The 25,186-nt window shown below is 40.9% G+C and overlaps 1 protein-coding gene across 3 annotated transcripts in view; it reads right to left on the bottom strand.

Moving 5' to 3' along the window:
- ZNF391 (zinc finger protein 391) overlaps positions 1–25,186 on the bottom strand; it is a 98,804-nt gene that overhangs the window by 64,515 nt on the left and 9,103 nt on the right. Inside the window, exon 1 of one of the 3 annotated variants that reach the window (XR_002477812.2) lies at positions 15,536–15,599. The exons of 1 other annotated variant lie outside the window; for it this stretch is intronic. Coding sequence is in view for 1 of the 2 variants with exons in the window: in XM_012465876.3 (XP_012321299.2) it covers positions 23,868–24,962 (1,095 nt within the window). In the remaining variant the exon portion in view is untranslated. Of the gene's footprint in view, positions 1–15,535; positions 15,600–20,686; positions 25,037–25,186 lie in introns of those variants that run through there. One more of the 3 variants, XM_012465876.3, reaches the window with a different exon arrangement.

Here is a 25,186-nt window from a genome sequence, read left to right as displayed (position 1 = left end):
GGAGTTAGGTGAAATTTAAGAGGCTATAGAACAAGTGGATGGCAAGGAGGAGAATGGAGGAAATAGTAATAGTCTGAAGGAACTGAGATCTGATTGTATTAAAAGGAATTAGCTTGATGACTAAGGTAGCATGTGGGTTTAATGAAGATGTTTTTAAATAGTAGAGACTTATCTAGACTTGCTTAAAATGATAATGAAATAAGTCACTAGAAAAGGAGAGACTGAAAATTGAAGTCTGAGACTGAAAATTGAAGGCAAAGTCATATAGGAGGCAGAAAGAAATGATATCTCTGGCAGTTGCGATGGATAGGAGCTAAGCGGTGGGTGTGAACGCTGTGAAGGACAGAAGGTTGTGGGTGGGGAGCAGATGGCAGGCACCTTCTAAAGGCAGAGGATGGGGAGAACTTTTGGAACAAGAATTGAAAAGAGAAGGATTAGATTCGCCAGTGGGAGGAGAAAAGCACAGGCAGCAGATGCTGCATCACTCACAGGCGTGGGGATTCCTGCCTGCCAGATCCCAGGGATGCAGATAAAAAGCAGAATGTTAGCTGGATGATTCATCCACGTGTATATCGATTGATTCAATAAATATTTACTGAGCATCTACTCTGTCAGGCAGATTGATGTCACTCAGGATGAACTGAGACATGAGATAGAGTGGAAGGCTACAAGCCAGATGACAGATGTATGCTGGATGTATGTATACGAGATTGGGAGTTGTGTAGGTGGTGGTGATAAGGGGCACAAAAGCCATATGGTTTGCTCCTCATTGTGCCTTGTACCTCAAGGGAGATGTGGTTTTAGAAACCTGTAGTAGAAATACACCAGTGTGCTTGAAATTGGTGCAGGCAATCTATGGGATACCACCACAGAGTCTTTGGACTCAGAAGAATAAGAACTCTAACCTTGATAAGGAAGCAGTTTCTGGAGAGAGCAAGATCTAGGAGACAGCATGAAGATAGAAAGGGTGTTCTGGGAAGAGCTGAAATTTATTTAGTTTCAGAGGTACTGTGAAAACACTAGGAAGAGGATGGGTCCCAGGGAAAAGAATCACTGAGCAGTAGGAAGATGACAGCAGAGGTGAAAATTCTTCATTTGAGCAGTGACCAAGAATGACCTGAATGTGAGGCAGGAAAGAATTAGCTGGTTTCACTTGTTCTAAGAGGAATGCTGGTATACATTTTTTAAAAAAGTTTAATACAGAACATTTCAAATAGACACAAAATAGAATGGTATGGCAAACTCTTATGTATCCTTCACTAACTTCAACAATAATCAATACTTTGCCAATCTTGTTCAGCAATCCCTTCCCCTACTTCCCACTTTTATTTATTCCTGAAGTATTTTAAAGTTCCAGACATTTTACTATTTGACTTGTTAGCATGTAAGGACTTTTTCTTCCTTTAAGCATAACCATAATGTCATGATCACAACTAATAAAATAATTTTATAAAATTGTTTCAACAATAGCAGACTCAACCATTTACTAGAGATTCCAAATAAAAACACTGTTTAGGAAGCCTGGAAAGAAATGCTGATACACGGTACAAGATTAGTTAGTTCTTAGATAATAGCATTAAAAATTATAATGTAAAAGAATATTAACATGGGAAACATTTTAAGATGAATATGTAAACATTTTGTTAAGTACAAACTATAACAGTTTTGTTGAGCATAAACATAACACACATAACCTTTCTCTGTATATGTCATATATAAACACATAAATATCTAAATTTTAAAAGGGCTGAAAGAGCATATACTAACATGCCCAGCGATGATCTGAGCGGTATTTTTTGCTTTTCATCCCTTTATGCTTATCAGAGTGTGTATTTGTGCGTGTTGCTGAGGACAGAAGGGGAGGGGTTAGCAGGGAAAATGTTGGGGGAAGGATCGTGGCTTCTTGGATGGCTGAATTATTATAATGATAGTGAAAACCTTTATCTAGTGACTTATCTTTCTTCAGTCCCACAGCCAACAAATCAGAAATGTAGAAGAATAGGCTTGGAAAATATATGTTAAGTGAATAAAATCTAACCAAATAAAGAAGACGAAAGCCGCATTCTGAATTATCACTTTGTCAGAAAAAGAAGTGGGCTGGGCTCGGTGGCTCACACCTGTAATCCCAGCACTTTGGGAGGCCGAGGCGGGTGGATCACGAGGTCAAGAGATCGAGACCATCCTGGTCAACATGGTGAAACCCCGTCTCTACTAAAAATACAAAAAATTAGCTGGGCATGGTGGCGCGTGCCTGTAATCCCAGCTACTCAGGAGGCTGAGGCAGGAGAATTGCCTGAACCCAGGAGGCGGAGGTTGCGGTGAGCCGAGATCGCGCCATTGCACTCCAGCCTGGGTAACAAGGGCGAAACTCCGTCTCAAAAAAAAAAAAAAAGAAAGAAAGAAAAAGAAGTGACAAGCGATTCCTGCTGGGCAATCCCCGCAAAACAAGACCCACTACAGAGACAGCACATTGCCCACCCAGGAGCCTTTCGATTCTTAAACCGCAAGCCGATGACGTCACACAGGGTTTCTGAGGCGCGTGGAAATCCGCCCTAAGACTTCTGGGAAATGGAGTCTAAGGCACTGTGACGATAAGCGTCTCGGAGATTTCTGGGAATTGTAGTTCGTATACTGAGGCTGCATTCCGGACTAGCCTCCAGGAGGCGGGGCAAGGAGGACAGCGCGGTTGCTGGTCCTCCCTCCAAGGCCATTTCCGAGGTTCGGACTCTCTTCAAGGCCATTTCTGCTTTGGGAGAGGAGACCAGAAGCTCCGTGAGCCCTTGCCTGCTATTAAAGGGGATGAGGCACCTAGGATATCAATAATGAACCCTATAACGGCAGAGACTGAACCCGAAGGACGAGGGAGAAAGCCTGTGTATAACCGGGTGCTGTATACGAAAGAAATTCCTGGTATACAAAAGCTCCTGTGTGTCAGACTCTGAAACTGGGTTTGGAGCCCTTGTTTGACAATGGGAAAAAGTGCAGCCCAGTGTGTCGGGTTTGGGTGATACTGCTGGGAACAGGTAGTAACTGTACGGCGTTCATAGTACTGGTTTGCCTCTGGGAAATGAAGCTTTTTCAGGAAAAACAAACCTGACCCAGAGCTTTTCCAGTTTGAGATTTTGGGAAGCAGGAGAATCACATGAGGAACATATCCAAAAACTGGTGGTGTTGAAGCCATATCTGATTGCTCTACCAGGGAAGATTAGTATTAAAGTAAAACAGCAAGATCCTCCATAATTATCAAAGGTGATGAGTGGTAGATTTTTTTGTTGTTGTTTCCAAGTCTCACAGAAGGATATGGAGTATAGAAAGATAAGGCTAAAGGGGAGAAGAAACCAGTCTTCAAGGGGCGAAAAACAGACGTCTCAGAACCTTAATAGAGCATGGAAAAGGAACATCCCTCTTGCTTCAGGCTGGGGTATTAGTGGAATGTGTGGGATCTATAGTCACCCCCACTTCAGGTTGTCCAGGCCACTTGTCGTGAGGCAGTACTGTATGTGCCAGAGTGGTCTCTTTTGTTTTCGTTTTATTTTTGATGCAGGGCCTCGTCCTGTTGCCCAGGCTGGAGTGTAGTCCCACAGTCACAGCTCACTGCAGCCTCGAATTCCTGGGGTCAAGCGATCCTCCCACCTCAGCTTCCCGAGTAGCTGGGATCACAGGCATGTGCCACCAAGCCTGGCTAATTTTGTAAATTTTTTGTAGAGACAGGATCTCCCTATGTTGCCCAGGCTGGTCTCAAATTCCTGGGCTCAAGCGATCCCTCCCCCTCAGCCTCCCAAAGTGCCAGGATTTACAGGGCAGAGCCACCACGCCGGGTCTGCTCTCTGAATTTCTAGAGAAAATACATAGCTGTCTCGGATGGTTCAGAGGGACCACGCAATCACCAATCTCTTAGAAAGCCCTCTTTCCAAGTGTGTCCCCTCCTGGGAGGGCAGCATACAATAGAAGAACTGGTTGCCAGGATACGGAAGGAAGTTGCTGGGAAGGGAAGGGTGTGGTCCTTTTAAAGGATATGGAAGGTGGAAGTGCTGGGTAGAGGAGGGTGTGGTCCCTGGCTAGGGCTCCACCCCCACGGACGTAGGTGAGGACAGGCACTTCCAGCCCAAATGTTGCATTTCTCAAGACCACCCTGGCCTGCCACGCTTCCATCCTGTGCCTATAAAAGCCCCGGATCTAGCAAAGCCGACACAAGTTGCTGTAGGCAGAGAGGAGCACTTGAGCAGGTCAGAACCAGAATTGGCTTCAAGCAATGAAGTCCATCCAATCTCTTTATTTACACATTGGCAAACTGAAGACCAGAAAAGAAAGGATGTGTGCATGATTATATAGAGTTTGGCAAGCAAAAGCTGTCCTGGACTCCTCTCCAGGACTTCTCAAGGTTCTGAGCCAAGGTCAGAAAAAGCACTGGAAAGCCAGTCTCCCTCCTCTGTCCAACACCAGTTTGGGAGGCAGTCTCATGGGCCATGGAAATTCAGAAAATGGGGGATGAAAGTTCAACATCCCTGGAACCCTGAAAGGTTTGAGGAAACAAAAAACAATTATCTAGAGAGAGAGGGAACAAGCAAGAAAATGAAAAAGTAGGCCGGAATATGGATTTGGTAGAGTTGAGGAAGGAGACAGGAAGAATATATATATTTTTGACATTTTTGCTTTGCAATGTGCAGTAATTTCCTCTTAGAGCCACTTTGAAACTAGAAAATACTTACTTTTCTAAGCATTTTGGAAGTTTTTGTTTTATTTTTGCTATAGTGCCTTGACTCCTTCATGACCCCCAGAATTGGGATAGGCATGGACTAAATGCCTGGGGGATTGGTCTTCCCATTCTAACAAGAGGATGTTCTACTAGTTCAGTCTTACACAGGCAAATGAGAAGACAAAGTATCCCTCAGACACAGCAGGACAATGCAAAAAGCACTGTACTCAGAGTCAAGGGACTAGATTTTGGTAATTTGGAATTTTTCTATCTGTGTCATCTTGTTCAACTAAATCATCTCTAAACCTCAATATTATTATAAAATGGGATGATAAGAGCCTACTGCAACAGGATACTCTGAGGCTTAAATAAGACAAATTAGTAAAAAAGTCACTTTGAGAATTCTAAAGTGCTATGTAAATGTGAATAATGAAACTTTTATAGCAGTGGTCAGTGAGATGCAGGTAAGAGAAACCATTGTCTAGGGTCACACACCCTAGGAATGACTGGCAAGGGCTGACACTCAGCTCTCCTAAAATACCAACTGATATTTGAAGGACTTGATGCCTTTTGAACATTGTCCCATGACTTGGAAAAATAAGGAGAGGAGAGATTCAAACAGAGACATATACCTATCCTCATACCTGAAATTAAAGGCAAGTTCTCCTCATGGTCGTTAGGGTATTGTCATGATACCAGATGAATGGGCAACAGGCTTGTTCCACAGAAGATAGGGAGAAAGGACTAGGAAACACGATGAGCCAAATCCACCCTGATAACAGATATTGGTGCTAGATGATATGCCTTTCAATTTAGGTTTATTCGTTTTCCCACGGCTACATAAGTAAACCTGTATAATTTCTAGTCTATAACAATTGCCCTCTATCCTTTGGGCAACTGCTATAGACTAGAAATTATTCTAAACCTATGCCATCTCTTAACTCAAAATTCTCTCACAATATTCCTATCAGGTAGCTATCACCATCCTCATTTTATAGACAAGGAAACTAGTACACTGTTATAGGTTTAACTGTGTCCCTCCCAAAAGATGGTGAAAATAGACTTTGCAGGTAATCAGGTTAAGATGAGGTCAACAGGATGGGCCCTAATCCAGTGTGACTCATCCTTAAAAAGGGAAAATTTGGACACAGAAAGAGACAAGTAAAGATGCAAGATAATGTGAACATACAGGGAGAATGCCATCTACAAGCAAAATAATGACTGGCGCTACCAGAAACTAGGAGAGGGGTCTGGACCAGATTCTTCCTCAGAGCCATCAGCAGAAAGCAACCCTAGTGGCACGTTCATCAGGGACTTCTAGTCTCCAGAACTGTGAGACAATACATTTCTGTTGTTTAAGCCACCCAGTTTGTGGCACTTTGTTATGGGAGCCCTAACAAACTAGTACAGACACAGAAAGAATAAATAATTTGCCTGAGGTCACACTGCCAATAAATGACAGAACCAGGATTCAAACTTCAGAGACCACTTTTTCAACCACTATAATATCCTGACTCATTTTGCATAAGAGAAGCCTGGAACAGCTTTATAGTCCCTGTATTTCAAAGGAAGCAACGGGATTTCTGAGGTAAGAAATGTTCCAAAACATAAAGTATATTGTAGACCTTGGCAACCTGAAACTAACTCCTTGTTACAGTCAGTCTCTTTAATTCTTGATTTCTTATCTAAGAAAAACCTCCTCTCCTCATATACCAAACTCTTATACCAGTAATTCTCAAACTCATGCCTTACAACACTGAAGTTCCTTATTTAGAGAAAAGCATTATTTTTGCTTGAAAATCCCAATAATGTCAGTCTTTTCCAGCAATAGAAATATAATTACAGAGGGTTTTCTACATTAAAATATTTCTTTGATTTTTTTTTTTACTAAAATGTGACTAGCTGAAAACCAAGATAGAGAAAAATGGAGTATCATATAACTTTTCTAAGCAACCATTTACTCATTAGAATAAAGTTATGTCTGACTCAGGACTTATATGAGTCATTTTCTCTTTGGGCTTCCCAAACCAGCTGTGGAGTAGCTCAGCCCACCAACAGGGCCCAATGAGTTACAGCCAGCTCATCAATAGCCTGAGATTATAACCAGCCCATTGTATACTCATTGCAGATGGTTACTGCTCATTACAGACTTTTCCTGTCATTTCATATTCCTCTCAAAATATCCCTGTGAGGTAGGAAGGGAAGATACTTTTAACAACATTTTACATTTTATGAAACAGAGCCTCAAAGAGATTAAATGACTTGCCCAGAGTCACATGTCATGAGCATGAGCCCATGGGTGTTTTAGATATTTACACCTTACTCACTTCCAAAGGGCAAAGGACATGAGAGATCATTTAAAGTTGCTAGATAGCACCATTGTTTGCTAACCTCCCTTCCTGCTTATGGGGAACTCTCACCTGTGTCTCACTGAAGGAATTTTCCAAAATCATAATCATGGGTAAGAACAGATCTCTAGAAGCAATTAAATGAATAATATTAAAGAAAATTCGAAATAGAGGCCACAGTTTGGATATACTTCCAGGTCAACTGTCCACAGCCATGTAACTAACACTTAAGTCATCCTGATTTCCTCAAAATGCTAGTTTTAACCAAGAACAAAACTTAAAATTTTATTTCTTATCAGCGTGATTCTGAACCAATCAGCTACAGACAAAAAAGCTTATAAAGCTCTAATTGCCCTAAAAGGAATGAATGTTTATAATAGCCAGTCACAATAAAAATCAGTGTACTCCTTCATTTATGCTTCATGAGCTACACTGCTATGAGCTGAGCTTCTTACCACTTTAGGTTTGACATTTTCTAGTTCACAAAGTTTTTTTATATGCACAATAAACTTTAAAAATTTTAACTTGATCTCATCTGGGGGCAGTGGCTGGTGCCTGTAATACCAGCACTTTGGGGGGCCAAGGCTGGTGTATCTCTTGAGGTCAGGAGTTCGAGACCAGCCTGGCCAAAGGGGAAAATACAAAATCACTAAAATACAAATTACCAAAATACAAAATTACTCTACTAAAAATACAAAAATTAGCTGGGTGTGGTGGTGCATACCTGTAATCCCATTTATTCAGGTGGCTGAGGCATGAGAATCATGTGAACTCAGGAGGCAGAAGTTGCAGTGAGTCAAGACTGCACCACTGCACTCTAGCCTGGGTGCCAGAGTGAGACTCCGTCTCAAAAACAAATTTTTTTTAACTTGATCCCATTTTATTTTTGACAGTAAGCAATGCACACATTCCATAGAGGACAAAGAGCTCCCAGTCATCACAGGTCCCCACATCATTCCCTGACAAATTGTATCGCTTATATAAATGGCTCCCCTGTTCTACTTTCCAAACCTCCAGCCTATTTCAGGGGTGAGAGGGGGGTGTCCCAGGGTCATTCATTCCTGGTCTGGTAGAGGACTATTGTCTTGCATTTTCCTCTGCCTTCACATTTGTCATTCCTCACCAGACACATGATGCTTTTTCCCACAGACAGACGTCATTGTTTCTCAAGCATCAAAACATCTCTCCATCCTCTAGAGCAGCATTACACTATCACTGTGGGGCAATATACATGTCCTCAGAAGGAGCCTTCCTTGCGTTTACATAAGGCTGTTCCTGCTGACGGTTAACCATGTAACAAACAGCTGGCCTCACTGGTCCCTAAAGCTCTAAGCAAATGACTGCCTAACAGACAAGCACAAATAAATTATTAAATGTACCTCCTAACTGACTGATCCTAGATTAATAATGACTCCTATTTAATTGAAAAACTGTATGGTCTGGCTGACTCTTAGACATTTTAATTGTCTGCAAACCCAAGTAACCAGTTATCTCACTGACTGTTGAGTCTCAATACCTGACCAAACTCAACTAACTGAATATTAAAGTAATTAACTGCCTGACAAACTGACCGGCTCAACTCACCTGTGCCCTGGAATACCTGACAGACATTGCCAAAAGATCCATGTAGGAGTTTGTCTTGGGAAAACACTGGCTGGACCTTCCTCAGTTACATCTCCTCTAGTGTCTCATGACTTTTGTCTCCATCATACACTCCTGTGAGGGCACCTACGTGGCTATACGTTTTTGTGGGTGTATGTGCCTGTGCCTGCACTGGTTTCTGTGGGTTTGTGTGTGTTTCTATAGGTTTGTGCATATCTGTCAGGATATCCATGGATATGTCATATGAATCCATGTATTTTTGCAAAGTTCCTGAGGAGAAAAAGAACCTAACCAAAAATTTTAATGATAGTCAAGTCTACCTAAGTACCTGCTGTGTCAGCAAGTTCCCTCATGGGAAATATGGAAGATTTGCTGTGTGGAGGCTTGGAGAGTGTATCTGTGAGCCTGAGCACTAGCTCACAAAACAGCTTTCACAAACTGCTGAAGGTTAGAAAAAACAAATTTCATAGCTAAATTACAGTCTAAAATATCTTTGACCTTTAATGAGGGGGTTGGGGGAATCGAGCTCCTGTGTAGTCAAAAATCCATGTATAGAAATGCAATTTACCTATATTAAAACCTGCATATGTACTCCTAAACCTAAAATAAAAGTTGAAAAAAAAAACCCATGATATCTTTTCTATCAGATTGACAAAAAAATCCAAAAACTGGACAAAATACTCTGTTAATAAGGGTGTGAAAGAATTGACACATTCATACATTGCTGACGGGAATGCAAAATAAAGGCATAACCACCATTAAAAAAAATTCAAGAACAAATCTTCCTTGAAACCTCAAGTGTTACGTAACAGTTTAAGAGACATTCCTTTATACAGGATGCTAATGCAAATGCCAATGCTTAAGTACTCTAATGTGCCAATACTTATGCATTGACTATAACCTAATTACCTACTGAATTTCTCTATTACAGATACTGCTTATTAGATAAGAGCTGAGAACAAAAGAAAGAAATCCTCGTATAACTTTTGACTCCCTAAAAACTGAACTACTAATAGCCTACTGTTGATTGGAGGCCTTACCAATAACAGAAACAGTTAACACATTTTAATATGTTATATGTCTTATATACTATAGTCTTACAATAAAGTAAACTAGAAAAAAGGAAATGTTCTCAAAAAACTTTAAGAAAAAGAAAACATATTTACTATTAAGTAGAAGGGAATCATCACAAAATGATTACAAAATTCATTCTTGTCTTAACGTTGAGTAGGCTGAGTGTGGGGGGATAAGAGGTGTTGGTCTTGCTGTATCAGGAGTGGCAGAAGCGAAAGAGATGGAGGAGGTAGAAAGGGAGGCAGGCACATTTGCTGTAACTTATACTGAAAAAGTGAACTCATGCATTTCAAATCTGTGGTGTTCAAGGGCCAACTGTATTATGCCTAGGGTATTGAAACATAGTAGCTTCAAACACAAATTTCTCAAAACCAAACACTTGATTCTCCATACTCCACTTTTTAAAATTATTATTCTCTACTCTTCTCATCTCAATAAATGCAGTTCCATTATTCTATGACCGCAGGTTTTAAAACCTTGGAATTTCACTCATATCCCACAGCCAGTCCATAAGTAAACCCTCTTGATTCTACCTTCAGAATATATGTAGAACCATATCCCTTCTGATCTGGTTTGGATTTGTGACCCCATCCAAATCTCATGTCAAATTGTAGTTCCCAGTGTTGAAGAAGGGTGATTGGATCCTGGGGGTGAATTTCTTCCTTGCTGTTCTCATGATAGTGAGTTTTCACGAGATCTGGCTGTTTCAAAGTATGTAGCACCTCCCGCTTCTCTCTCTTTCTCCTGTTTCCACCATGCAAGACATGCCTGCTTCCTCTTTCCTTTCTGCCATGCTATAAGTCTCCTGAGGCTTCCCCAGCCATGCTTCCTGTACAGCTTGCAGAACTATGAATCAATTAAACCTCTTTTCAGTCTCAGGTAGTTCTTTATAGCAACATGAGAAGAGACTAATACACCTTCTTACCAATTCCCCTGATACCAACATGGTTCACCTTGTCACCATCTACCTGGACTACTGCAACAGCTTCCTAATTGGTTTCCCTAATTCCAATCCTACCTTGCCCTATCTTCTATTTTCCACATAGCAGTCAGAGTAATACTATCCATTACCCCCATTTTACAGGGGAGGAAACAGCATAGAGAGTTTTAGTTACTTGCCCAAGATCACATATCTACCAAGTGGCAGAGTCAGTTTTCAAAGGCAGGCAAGTTGGCTCTGAAGTCTGTACTTTTAACCATTGTTTCACTGCTTTTACACAGAAGGCAAAACAATGAGCCCATACTATCTGTATCCTTACTGGGGAAAATAAATAGGACTCAAGATATAGGTTTTTGAGGCAAGTAGAGAAAGCTTTTCTGATTTTGATAGCTGAAAAGAAAGTTCATGGTGGAAGATTTTGAAAGATGATAAACAATGAGGTGAACTGAGGCAGTCTCACCATAGAGGGACTAAACCTTGTAATGGAGAGTGACAGCTATGACGCCGAGATACTTGTGCAGAAAAGTTAACATGGCAGACCTGAGACTGCTGTCCTTAGAGAGGCCTTTCTGCAAGGTTGTCCTTTGGTTGGAATCTGGGAACTTGGATTTGAGGAGAGTTCCTACCATTACCAAAACTGGTAAGATTCACTCAATGTGTACATTGTGGTTTATACGGAACACCTGCTTTCCTCCTACGAATCTAGAATTATGGCACGTGTTAGACAAAGGCTGCACGTGGGACCACCCACCCAGTAAAAATCTTGGGCATAGACTCCCTGATGACCATCCTTGGTAGACAACATTTCACACATGCTGTTACTGAGGAGTCTGACCACTGGTTAAAAACCTACATATGATTTTCCAGATCTGACCACAGGTAATTACAAAGGCTTTACCTGGCAGGCCTCATGGGGGAAAGCTGCCCTTCCCACACCAGATGTGGTGTACAGCCAGTATACTGCAGTTTCTGAGGGGAGTTGCAGTCAAGAACTTAGGTCCTCCAAAAGGACCATATGTTCTTCATATGTTTGTATTCCTAGCCCAGGCACCTTCATTCCCACATCTTTTTTTGGGGCCTTGGAGTGAGGTGTTCTTTGGGTGTCTTTTCTGAGGCCTCCTTATGGGAGGAGGGATGGAGAAAACCTGGAAGATACTTTTCCCTACTCTGCCTCAGAACTTGTCCTAACTTCCTCTCTTGCTCTCATGAAGACCAGAGTCCGTGAAACTGCCAGATTTTTTTTGTTTGGGGCTCCCTCAATGGTGAGATGGCTCTAACATCTGCTTGTTGTTGTTGTTGTTGTTGTTATTTAGACAGAGTCTCACTCTGTGGCCCAGGCTGGAGTGCAGTGGTGCGATCTCGGCTCCCTGCAACCTCCACGTCCCAGGTTCAAGTAATTCTCCTGCCTCAGCCTCCAAAGTAGCTGGGATGACAGGTGTGTACCATAATGCCTGGCTATTTTTTGTATTTTTAGTAGAGACAGGGTTTTGTCATGTTGGCCAGCCTAGACTCCAACTCCTGACCTCAAGTGATCCGCCTGCCTCAGCCTCCCAAAGTGCTGGGATTACAGGCATCAGCCACTGTGCCTGGCCAGCTCTCACATCTGTTCTGATCCACTTGATCTTGACTTGCATACTATTTGATGTGGGGTGGGAGTAGGAAATGGAATAAGGGGGAATTGCAGCTTTCTCAGATTTTGGCCTCTTGCTTATGTCATCACAGTGAGTGATTAAAGGATTCATACTATTACTTTTATCTTGGCTCACTGTTGCTTTAATAGGCTATCCTGACACCTGACAGCTCAGATCCCTCTCTCAGCTCACTGAACTCTTGACAGTCCTCATTTGTTGCTGGAGGTATTAAGCATCTTCTGTGTGGAAGAGACTGCTGAAATCTTGTACTAGGCTTCTTCTAGACTTTTCCTCATGTGCCTTTTCCCTTTGTTAATTTTGCCTTGTATCTTTCCCTGTAATAAATCATAGCTGGGAGTGGGAGGACTACACGCTGAATGCTGTGTGATCCCTCCTAGTGAATCATCAAATCTGGCCGTGGTCTTAGAGACTCCCGAGAAAACACCAAAGCAGGGAAAGAAATGGTGAGAATGTTTGTATGTAGACTACAGCTTACAAGCATCTCAAACAGTTAAAGTAGAAAATAAATCTGGTGACTGGCTCTACAGTGATTTAAAATAGTAGTCACAATCCATAGTTATAATGACAACTTTAAGGCCTAATCGATACAACAACTAGACAGAAAATCAGCAGTATGTAGAACTCAACAACAGTATCAACCAACAGGATCTAATTGACTCTTATAGGACATCCATCCCAAAACAAAATACACATCCTTTTCAAGTGTCCACTGAACATAAGCCAAGATAGACAGTATCCAGAACTATAAGACAAATCTCAACAAATTTTAAAATGTTAAAATCATATGGAATATATTCTGTGGCCACAAAAGACTCAAACTACAACCCAATTATGGAAAAATAACAGGCAAGTCTCCAAACACATGAAAACCACAGAACACACTTCTCAAACACAAAACTAGCATGCATATAGGACAAAGTGGAAGCCTCAAAGGCAATTTAAAATTACATTAAATTGAATGAACATGAAAATACAACATAAAAAAATTCATGGACATAACTAAAGGAGTGTTAAGAGGGAAATTTAGGAGAAATGAAATATTTCAAATCAATAAGCACTACCCTTAAGAGACAAAGCAAAGCCGGGCGCAGTCGCTCACGCCTGTAATCCCAGCACTCTGGGAGGCCAAGGCCGGTGGATCACCTAAGGTCAGGAATTTGAGACCAGCCTGGCTAAGATGGTGAAACCCTGTCTCTATTAAATATACAAAAATTAGCTGGGCGTGGTGGCGTGTGCCTGTAATCCCAGCTACTTGGGAGGCTGAGGCAGAAGAATCACTTGAACCCAGGAGGCAGAGGTTGCAGTGAGCCAAGATTGCACCACTGCACTCCAGCCTGGGCGACAAAAGTGAAACTCTATCTCAAAAAAAAAAAGAAACAAAGCAAAATAAACCCAAAACAAACAAGGGAAGATAAAAACAGTGTTAAGAGGGGAATTTAGGAAAAACGAAACATTTCAGATCAATAAGCACTAACCTCAAGAAACAAAGCAAAGCCAGGTGCGGTGGCTCACCCCTGTAATCCCAGCACTTTGGAGCCAGGTGCAGTGGCTCACCCCTGTAATCCCAGCACTTTGGGAGGGTTAGGAATAGATAGAAACAAAATAAAAAACAAAAATATTAAGGAGATCAATGAAGCTAGAAACTGTTTCTTTGAAAAGATCAGTAAAACTGACAAACTTCTAGTAAGATGGACAAAGAAAAGAGAGAAGATAAATATTACCAATATTCGAAATAAAACAAGGAATGTCACTACCAACCCTGCACACATCAGAGGGATAATAAGGAATATTATGAATAACTCTACATACATAAATGTGACGAGTTGTTGAAATGGACCAATTCCTAGAAAAGCACAAACTACCACAATTAACCCAGTATGAAATAGTTTGAATAGCCCTATGACTATCAAAGAAATTAGATTCATAATTTAAAAGCTCACTACAAAGAAATAGATAATTCTACCAAATGTTTAAAGAATTAACGCCAACTCTATACAAGCTCTTCCAGAAAAAGAAAGAGTGGGGAATACTTCCCAACTCACTTTGAGGCCAGTTTTACCCTAATACCAAAACCAGATAAAGAAAGGAAGGAAAGGTGGAAGAAGAAAGGAAGAGAGGAAAGAAAAAAAAGAAAACTACAAACATCCTTCATGAATATAGATGCAAAAATACCTTGTACAATATTAGTAAACAATTCAGCCATTTTATATATAAGAATTATTTAAAATAAGGCAGCAGGATATAGAAGTGAGGAGGAAAAGGGAGGAGGAGAGGGGAAAATTGATAGAATGAAAGTTCACATAGAGGCAGCCAGAATGAGCAATGTACATAAGAGAAAGATACAGCAACTGAGGATAAGAGAAATCTTATCAAAGGATGCAGAATGTGGGGCCAAGTAGAATATTCATATAGTAGAGTTCCATTAATTTGCTCAGAGCTCACTATCAGTAGCATCTGTTCCCTAATCAAGTTGTAGATGAGAAAGTAGCCCCTGCTGCAGAGGGGTCTTGAGACTCCCCTTTGACATTATTCCGTTCTTGACATTTTCTCTCGCTTTTTTGTTCGTGTTTGTGTTTTTGTTTGTTTGTTGTTGTTGTTGTTGTTTTTGTAAGAACTCGGAGGAGAGGGACTAACCTTGGCTTGAAGTTTTTCTTATATATATTACATTTATAAGACTGTCTTCCAGTACAAACTTTCTTTTGTTCAGTGAATACTATCATACACGCTGATAAAACTATTACATTGATATCCATGCTATGTGAAATTTTTTGGTAGGTGACTAATATTTTACTGAAAATTCCTTTCCTCACAAAGGCATTTCCTGTGATGTGTTCCTACATAATTTTTTTTTTTTTTTTTGAGACAGTCTTGCTTTGTCACCCAGGCTGGAGTGCAATGGTGTGATCTCGGCTCACTGCAACCTATGTCTTTCGGGTTCAAGCAACTCTCCAGCCTCAGTCTCCTGAGTAGCTGGAATTACAGGCACTCGCCACCACGCCTGGCTAATTTTCATATTTTTAGTAGAGATGGAGTTTCACCATGTTGGTCAGGCTGGTCTCCAACTCCTGACCTCAAGCAATACACCAGTCTCAGCCTCCCAAAGTGCTGGGATTACGGGCATGAGTCACCACGCCAGCCCCTACATAATCACTTCTAAGTTGTGCTACTCTTCTCTCACCAATACAAGATTGTTCGCACAATGGGCATTAGAGAAGGTTCTCACTGTGTCTCTCTGTAACAGGCTCCAAAGTACTGCTTCTTCAGGAATTCTCTGCTCTGAAATCACTCACTTGGTCTCAGTTTTCATACCCAAATCTGAAACAAACAAAAAATACAAGGGCCTGTTCTTCTCTGTGTTCATTCATTTAAGTCCTTACCTTTCCAGATCAGAAAGAACACAGAATAAAATAAATAAAAATCCTTTCCCTTGTGAGGCTTACATTTCAGTGGGGGAGACAGATAATAAATTTGTTTGAAAGTATAGAGTATATACTATGAAGAAAAATAAAGTAAGATGGGATATAAAACACCAATGGGTATGTATCATAGTTTTAAATAGGGTAACAGGAAACAGCTTATTAAAAAGATGTCATAGAAGGTGAAAGAAGGAAACAGCCATCTGGATATCTGAGCATAAAGCCCTGCAAGTAGAGGGAACAGCAAATGTGAAAGTTCTGTGGCAAGAGTGGCTTGGTGTGTTTAAGAATGACAAAGAGTCCAGTGTGGCTAGAGTAAAGTGAATGAGAAGACAGCAACAGGAGATTAGACTCAAGAGGTCATGAAGGGCCACACTATGTGGGCCTTGTAGGTCACTGTAAGGACTTTGGCTTTTACTATGAGTGAGATGAAAAGCTACTGGAAGACTCTGAGTAGGCGCAGCATGATTTAACAAACAATTAAAAAGGATTCCTCTGGCTACTGTATTGAAAATAGGCTGTGTGAGCAATGTGGGTGATCGAGAGAGACAAGGATGAAAACAAAGAGATAAGTTAGGCAGTACTCTACAGAGATATGGCGGCAGCTTGGTTCAGGGTGAAATGGTGGCAAATGCTTTGATTAGAAAAAACTTGAAGTAAAGCCAACAGGATTTGCTGATGGCTTAGATATTTTTAATTTTGGTTTCCATACATTCATTGTTCACTGAGGAATTTCAGACTATGAAGTTGTAAGGAAATGATCAATGATGGAAACAGGCTTATCAGAGAAGATGGACAGTGAACGAGAGTATTAGAAAGTGGTTCTTGAGATCTCAAATCTCCAGTTCCCGGGCAGGAAGCCAATGTTCTGAAGGATCCACTGTGTTCAGCTAATGCAATACTACTCCAGGATCTGAATAGAAAAGGTAAGAGTCACATGAAAGAAAGGTCCAGTCTCAACCCATAAACTTAGCATGGATCCACATCCAGACCCAGGGTTACCTTTGTTTCTTCCAAATTTCCCAAACAGAAGATGTAAGTCAGGTTGTGTTTTATTTACAAAATGAAGGTACACCAGGAATTACTGTTAATTTTGTTAACTATGATAGTAGCATTTTGATTATGTAAGAAATTGTCCATGGTTTTTAAAAATGCATAATGAAATATGCAGGAATGAAACTTCATGATGTCTCAGTTTTATTTAAAATATCAAAAGAATAAAATGAAGAAAAAAGGGACAAATAAAGCAAATGTGGCAAAATTTTGATAGTTGTTAAACCTGAACAATGAGCATATAGGAGACCATTTTACTAGTCTAATTTTGTGTATGTTTTAAATTTGTCATAATTAAAAATGAGTGAACATTATATCAATTTAAATATTTCTGAGAGAATATTAAAATGAATTTGATTGGCTTTATGATCTGAGATAAAAATTAAAACATTCCCCAAACCATAAAAGGTATAGATTTAAGTGTCTTGAGTTCCCTCAAACTCATTTTCTTAAATCATATTATCCTATGATTATCTTTCTATCTCCTTCATATCCTTTGCCATACAACTTTTATGTATTTATTTACTTTCAGAGACAGGGTCTTGCTCTGTCACCCAGGCTGGAGTACAGTGGCATAATCATAGCTCACCCCCTACTGTGGTGCAGCACACTTCCTATGTTGCCTGTGCCCCTGCTAAGCTGCAGGAGTTAAGCAAGTAATGTTAGCAGTCATGTACAGACTGGGTGCAAGTCATTCAGGAGAAGAACGTTGCTGCGCAACCTGGTCCTGCCCGAGTGTTCCAGTTCATAGAGTACCTGCTGCAGTTGGTGGAAGTGTAAAGCCTTTTCTGTTTGATAAGAGAACTGGCCCAGGTACCCGGCTTGGTGGGGGACACCAGCCAACCAAAGTCCATATACGGACTTGGCAATCCACTGGTACCTGCAGCCAGATCCAGGCAAGGCTGCACAGACAGCTATGAAAGCTGGTCAGTGAAAGGGAAACCTGTTTTTGCACCTTGGCATTGGCTGCTTGGCTCTCCACTTATGCACTGTGTATATCTGTTGCATGCCTGAGGACATTCTTGGGGTGGATATTTTACATGGCTTGGCAGCCGTGCCGTCTACCATGGACTTGATGGACTATTTGAAAAGGGAACTGGGATGGTGCCACTGTGTGGTGGACTTGACCAATGCATTCCTCTCAATCCACATCGCTCCAGAGAGCCAGGAAGAGTTTGCCTTCATGGGAGGGCGACAGTGGACTTTCACCGCGTTGCTGCAGGGCTATATGCATAGCCCTATTATATGTCATTTTCTTATTAATGATGATGTTGTGTTAACCTCTGGTTCTTCTGCAGGTTTGGAAGCAGCAACACCCCTCTTGCCAGGGATTGGGATGATGAGGGTGAAACAGCCTTTCTGAAGGCCTAAGCCCTGTGGGTAGTTAACCAGGGGTGCCCATTTAAAGTAGATGTGCATGTAACCACAAATAGTGTTGGCTAGGGCCTATAACAGTGTTCGGAGCACTTGGAAGTGCCAGCAAGCTTTTAGTCCCAGCTATGGAAGGAAACTGGGCCCCAGTGTTCATTAATAAAGAAGCAGTTAGTAACTGTATATGCTGCCCTTCAGGCTCATAAGAGTGTGGCTGGACGGGTTACAGTCATGCAAATGACTCACCCAATAGCAGGATGGGTACGTTCATGGGTAACCCCCAGACTGGGACAGCACAGACATCCACTTTAGCGAAGGGGGAGCCTACTTAGAGCAGTGGAGTATGCTGAGTACAAGTCCCTTAGAAGCAGAGTTGCAAGAGGTCTTGAGACCTATCGTCCTAATACAAGATAAGGCCATGGGGCCTGAAGCACCCCTAGACCCTGAGCCTTCACTGTTAGGAAGGGTGTCCTCCTATTCCTAACAGGTCATGGTACACAGCTAGATCTAGCTGGGTGCTACTGCTGCCTGGTCTGCTGGTGCAGTCCAGCCTAGTACTGACACCATATGGTTTGAAGCCAGGTGTAGATAGAGAAGCTAATGAGCTGAACTCAGGGCAGTGTGAACAGTAATCACCGAGGTGTCTATGGTACCTGCTATGGTAATCTGGGCTGATAGCTGGTCAGTTTATTGAAGCCTATGTGTATGTATCGGGCTTGTGTGCCCAAAGCCTATGTGTCAGGCTAATATGTTAAGCCTGTGTACGTATATTGGGCCTGCGTGCCTAAAGCTTATGTGTCAGGCTAATGTATCAAGCCTATGTACAGGCCTGTGTGCCCAAACCCTATGTCTCCCTCAGCCTGGGGATGGAGGGTAAGGTACGTGGATGTGTTATGGTCAAGGAATAGGCTGAGGCGGACATCCAGGCCTGCATGACTCAGCAAGTTTGGCATGCAGGTGCATACCTTCACTTGTTATATAACCTGTTTGTGTAAATTCATATTTGGATCTGAGCCATTATTGTCTGTAAAAGGTATAATTGCCCTGCTGACGCTGTGCACAGGGCCCAGCTCAACATGGCTCTTGTGCAGGTGCTGGTGCCCAGAGAGAGAGTGAAGCTACTGGTCCCTGAAAAGGAGAATGACCAACTGGCAGATGGGCAGATGGGGAGTCAGGAACAAGCTCATGCCCAGAGAGAGAGTTAAGCTGCTGACCCTGAAGACGAGGGAGAGCCAGCCCTGCAGTTGTGTGTGGGAGTGGCTCGTTCAAGCAGCCAAGACAGGGCAGACAGTGTGAGAGAGCTGATGTAAGTGAGCTAATGTGAGTAAGCTGCTGATGAGCGCTGCTGCTGAATAAAATCATCTTTCACTTGCCTACAGTCCCCTGAGTATTCTTTCAGCTGTTTGCCCATCCACCTAGTCCCTGCTAGACCCTGGCATTTCAACCTGACACCCTCTAAATGCTCCATGATATGCTCTTGCTTATGCACTGTGTTCTTATCCAGGCCCATGCTGCCGGGTTGGGAGAAGCTGGCTGCAGGGTCCTTAGCCCTGACGCATGGAGCACAAAAGCCCCAGAGCAGGCCACATAGGAAGGAGGTTCAGAGCAGGGATCTTATCACCAACATCCTGACGATTTCCGCTGCATGACGCAAAGCCCTGTAACATTTTTACTTTATAAGCTTTTTAATATTTTAAACTTTTGACTCTTTTGTAATATCTTAGCTTAAAACATAAACATTGTACCCTTATATAAAAATACCTTTTCTTTCTATCTTATTTCTATAAGCTTTTTTGTATTTTTAAATTTATTTTATTTACTTTGTAAACTCTTTTGTTAAAAACTAGGACACAAACACACATTAGCCAAGGCCTCTGCAGGGTCAGGATCATCAATGTCACTGTTTTACAGCTCCACATCTTAGCTGACTGAAAAGTCATCCAGGGGCAGTAAGATGCACGGAGCAGCCATCTTCTATGATAACAATGCCTTCTTCTGGAATACCTTCTGAAGGACCTGCCTGAAGCTCTTTTACAGTTAACTTTTTTTAATAAGTAGAAGTACATGCTAAAATATTAGGTTGGTGCAAAAGTAATTGCAGGTTTCTTCTATTACTCTCAATAACAATAATCACAATTACTTTTGCACCAACCTAATAACTGTAAAAACTATGGTATAGTAAATACACAAACTAGTGACACAGTGCTTTCTTATCAAGTATTACATAGTGCTATACTTTTTTTTTTTGAGACAGAGTCTCACTCTGTTGCCCAAGGTGGAGTGCAATGGCATGATCTTGGCTCACTGCAACCTCGGCCTCCCAGATTCAAGCAATTCTAGTGCCTCAGCCTCCCGAGTAGCTGGGACTGTAGGCATGAGCCACTACACCTGGCTAATTTATATATTTTTAGTAGAGACAGGGCTTTACCATGTTGGCCAGGCTGGTCTCCAACTCCTGACCTCAGGTGATCCACCTGCCTTGGTCTCCCAAAGTGCTGAGATTACAAGTGTGAGCTGCCGCACCTGGCCTTTAGTGCTATATTTTTATATGACTGGCAGTGTACTAAGTTTGTTTATACCAGTATCACCAAAAACACATAATTATGCTATAATGTTACTAGGTAATAGATATTTTCCAGCTCCGATTTAATCTTATGTGATCACTGTCATATCTGCAATCCATCATTGACCAAAATATCCTTGTCTCTTCTGGCACCCAGTAAATACTTTATTACTTAATATACTCTACCTCCCACTCCTGCAAACCTCACTCCATCCTAAAAACAATCTTCACATCTGCCTTTCTGGATCTTCTTCTACTATGGACTAAATATTTATTCACCAGAGAACCTGCTATATATACTAGGTGTTATAAAATATATTTTTTATATCATGTAATTATACATTGTATAATTACATGAAGACCAATGGAGGAATTCATCCTAATTCTAAGTGTTAGAAAAGCTTTGTTTTCCTTGAAGAATGGACATATTTTTTTCCTTCTAAAACAATGTAAGCAAATTACCTTCTCATTTTGGTTGCCAGAATACTCAGTTTGTAGCCCTAACTGAATACCTGTGTAGGTTATCATAACTTGTCCTGATCTCTTAATACTCATTTGTATGTGTTTTTTTTTTATTTTTTTGTATCTTGTTCGCAATCTTGAGTCATTTTTTACATACAATGAAGTTATAATAAAATAGCTATTGCCTATTATGATAAAAGAAATACCTTCTAGCTTATTTGACTGTGATCCTAGTTTTCCGTTACTGGTAATGAAGTTAAAAACTCTGCAGGGAATAAAATAAAAACTATAGGCAGATGTGAATCAGTAGAATTATAATAATTAGAATTTATTGAGCTTTTACTATATGCCAGGCACTGTTTTATTACTTTACATGAATAAACTCACTTATTCCTTACAATAGTCTCATGAAATAGAAAGCCAAGAGGTCAGCATCCCAGGAGACCTAAAGGAGTCAGTCTAAATAGTCAGTTATATACATAACTCAAGGAAAAATAAAATGGGCCAAAATACCTATGAGGTTACCTCATCATTCAAAAAACTAAAAAGATTATGCTGCTAAATTAAACCCTATGCGTTTAGATTAAAACTAGAGTACCGGCTGGCATTGTACTACGTATTATATGGGGCTTATAAAAGATTTGGGATGATTTACAACTTCAAAATGGCTAATGTAAAGAAGGTGCCTAATATAGGACAATAATCCAAACCATCACTACAAAGGATTTCTAAGAAGGTAGGGAACTGAAAGTGTCACAGAGTCAGGATATGAGCGTGGCCTTTAAAAAAGGGTAGGGTTTCTGGAATACAAACAAGAAAGCAGAACATGTAAAAGTGCTAAGGAATAGTTTGAAAAGAAGCCAAGTGTGAGAAGAGGGTATAGTAGGATAAAACCAGGCCTGCCTGCATGCATTATCTTTGAGAAGAGAAAGTAAGTAAATAAGTAGATTGAACTATGAAATACCTTTACGTTAAAGAAGTTTACATTTTGGGCAGAGCTCACTGGGAAACTGCAGCCTATTTTTAACAAAGTAGTCGTTTAGTAAGGAGCTAGATAATGGTAGTGAGTCAACAGCGATCAATTTAGTAATCTACGTACAAGGTACCATGAACTTGGAAGCAGCAGTATAAAGACGTCGATTATTAATCTATATCAAATAAAGGCAAGCTGTTTGATACAAAAGGATAAGGAATCAGTGAGCAGTAATTACAGGGCATTTAGTGTCTACTCAGCACTTTGTGATGTTTTATATCAATCAAAAACAAGATTTCTGGCTGGTGTGGTGGCTCATACCTATAATGTCAGTGTTTTGGGAAGCCGACATGGGAGAACTGTTTTGAGTCTAGGAGTTCAAGATCAGCCTTGCCGACATAGTGAGATCTTGTCTCTACAAAAAGTGTTTAGCATTTTGGGTGTGGTGGTGTACACCTGCAGCCCTACCTACTCAGGAAGCTGTGGCAGGAGCCCGAGAGTTCAAGGCTGCAGTGAGCTATGACTGTGCCATTGCACTCCAGCCTGGGCAACAGAGCAAGACCTTCTTTCAAAAATAAAACAAAAACAAACAAACCAAGATTTCTGTCTTCAAGAAGTGTATAATCTAATTGCACTACCTCAAGTTTTATAACTTGACGAAATGAGATTATTCTCGCCTAACCCTCGCCGCATATCACAGAGCTGATCATTGACAATCAGAGAAGTGCTGGGAGGCAGGAAAAGGTAGATGAGCACAGAATCATGGATCCTGAAGGAAGCTTAGGCTTTAAGGCATAACAGTGACAAAAAGTGCCAATTCTGCAAATGTCAAGTAGGAATAGGACTGAGAAACAGGTACTGGGTTTGTCCTTGAGAGATCAACCTTCCAAGATTAGTGAGGGTCAAAGCCACAGAGTATAAGTTTTATGAAGTCTGTAAATAGAAGAAAAGGATTAAAAAAAAAAAAGGCTGAGCAATTGGCAACTTTTTCTCCCAAGATCATGAAGAAATGTCTCCAAGATTTTTAGAACATTTTTGGTAAAAATGTGATAAAGTAACACTAGGATGTTAGGCATTAGGCACATTAGTAAAAAAATGAGTTATATTTTGAGGAAAAATGCTACAGCAAGAAAGGTGAGTGAAAGCGGAAGATGAGAAAAATCTGTCTTTTCAAGTCAAAAGAATGAATTTGCCTCAACACTATTATCCCCAGACTGGTGAGAAGTTTTTAGTCCTGTTCTGAAGCCAGATCTCTCACTTCTGTTACTAGAGCCAGCAAGTATGAAGACACACACACAGGATTTTCTCTTCATGTGAAGGGGCTGATGTGGTTAGAGAACAGAGCATTAGCTGGCAGGTTGGGGATGCATGCTTGATGGCATGATTAGTGGAGAAACTACAAGGTGTCAGGTAGCTTTATATTCTGAAGTTGGAGCCTTTCAGAATATTAGATTGCATATGTTAAGTTTTTTGAGTCATCTCTTTGTTTTATTGCGAAATCATTTGAGAAAAGAAAAAGAAAAAGGGGAGGGAGAAAAAGTAAGAGGGAGGGAGAAAAGGAAGGGAGAGGAAAGAAGAATAGATTGACAGAAAGGAATGAAAGCTTAAAATGGGTACAGGTATCTAATAAAAGAAAATTAGAACAAGTACATATATATACTTGAAATACATGTATTTCTATGGTGGGAGGTTAGGTATGTGTGTTCTTGTGTTAACATTAATAAAAGCTCAAGATATTACTCTTAGTATGTAGGTGCTGATGTCTGATGAGAGTTGAACTCTGACTGAAGGCTTTTCCGCAGTCATTACATTTGTACGGCTTCTCCCCGGTATGAGTTCTCTGATGAATAATAAGGGATGAGCTTCGACTGAAGCCCTTTCCACACACTCTACACTCGTGGGGCTTTTCTCCAGTGTGGATTCTCTGATGTTCAGTAAGAGATGAACTTCGACTGAACACTTTCCCACAGTCTCTGCACTCATAGGGGTTCTCCCCAGTGTGTGTTCTCTGATGTTCAATAAGCGATGAGATCCAACTGAAAGCTTTTCCACATTTACTACATTCATACGGATTTTCTCCAGTATGTATTCGCTGATGCTGAATTATGGTCGAACGGTCACTGAAGGCTTTCCCACATTCATTACATTTGTAAGGCCTTTCTTGAGTATGAGTTCGCTGATGTTGACTAAGGTTAGTGCTTCGGCTAAAGGCTTTTCCACATTCACTACATTCATATGGTTTTTCTCCAGTATGGATTCTCTGATGTAGACTAAGATGTGTGCTCCGGCTAAAAGCTTTTCCACAGTCATTGCATTCATAAGGTTTCTCTCCAGTGTGAATTCTTTGATGTTCAATAAGATGTGTACTTCGGCTGAACGATTTCCCACATTCATTGCATTCAAAAGACTTTTCTCCACCACGAATTCTACTGTGTATAAGAAGGTCTGATGGGTAACTAAAGGCTTTTTCACATTCATTGCATTTACAAGGTTTTTTTTGTGAGAAAAGTCTTTGGTGTTTAATTAAATCTGAATTATCTTTGGAGTTTTTCCTAGATACTGGGGATCTGTCGCCCTTTGGAATTTTCTGTTGTGTGTCAAGGTTTGGGCTTAGACTAAGTTCACGGGATTCGGGGCCTCCCTCCTCCATGAAAATTTCTTTGAGTGTCACTGACACTTTTCTGATCACTGTATTCTCAAAAGAGGATTTCTTCTGTGCAGGACATTTTGTCTGCCTTGAAAATTTGCCTTCATGTTTATAGGCTTCTTCATTTGTAGGACCCTGAGCGGTATTCCCTTTGAGGTTTTCCATTGCTGACCCTGAAAACTCTAGTTCTTCGGAAACAGTGTGATTGGTGTTGATGCTTTGGTTCAGTTTATATCTCCCTATATGAAAGATATTTAAAGTACAAATGTCATCTGTATCTACCGTGGAGAGAAAAGAAAATAAACCAGCAAAGACAACTAATTTGAATTCATGCACACTAGCAACTTTAAAAGGATAGTGGAGGATCAGTGAACAAAGCCAGAAAAGAT

This window comes from Aotus nancymaae, unplaced genomic scaffold, assembly GCF_030222135.1.
Source record: "Aotus nancymaae isolate 86718 unplaced genomic scaffold, 86718_ANA_hifiasm-v0.15.2.pri h1tg000051l, whole genome shotgun sequence".
Taxonomy (NCBI): domain Eukaryota; kingdom Metazoa; phylum Chordata; class Mammalia; order Primates; family Aotidae; genus Aotus; species Aotus nancymaae.
The sequence above is the reverse complement of the archived record's forward strand: the minus strand, read 5'-3'. Positions and strand labels throughout refer to the sequence as shown.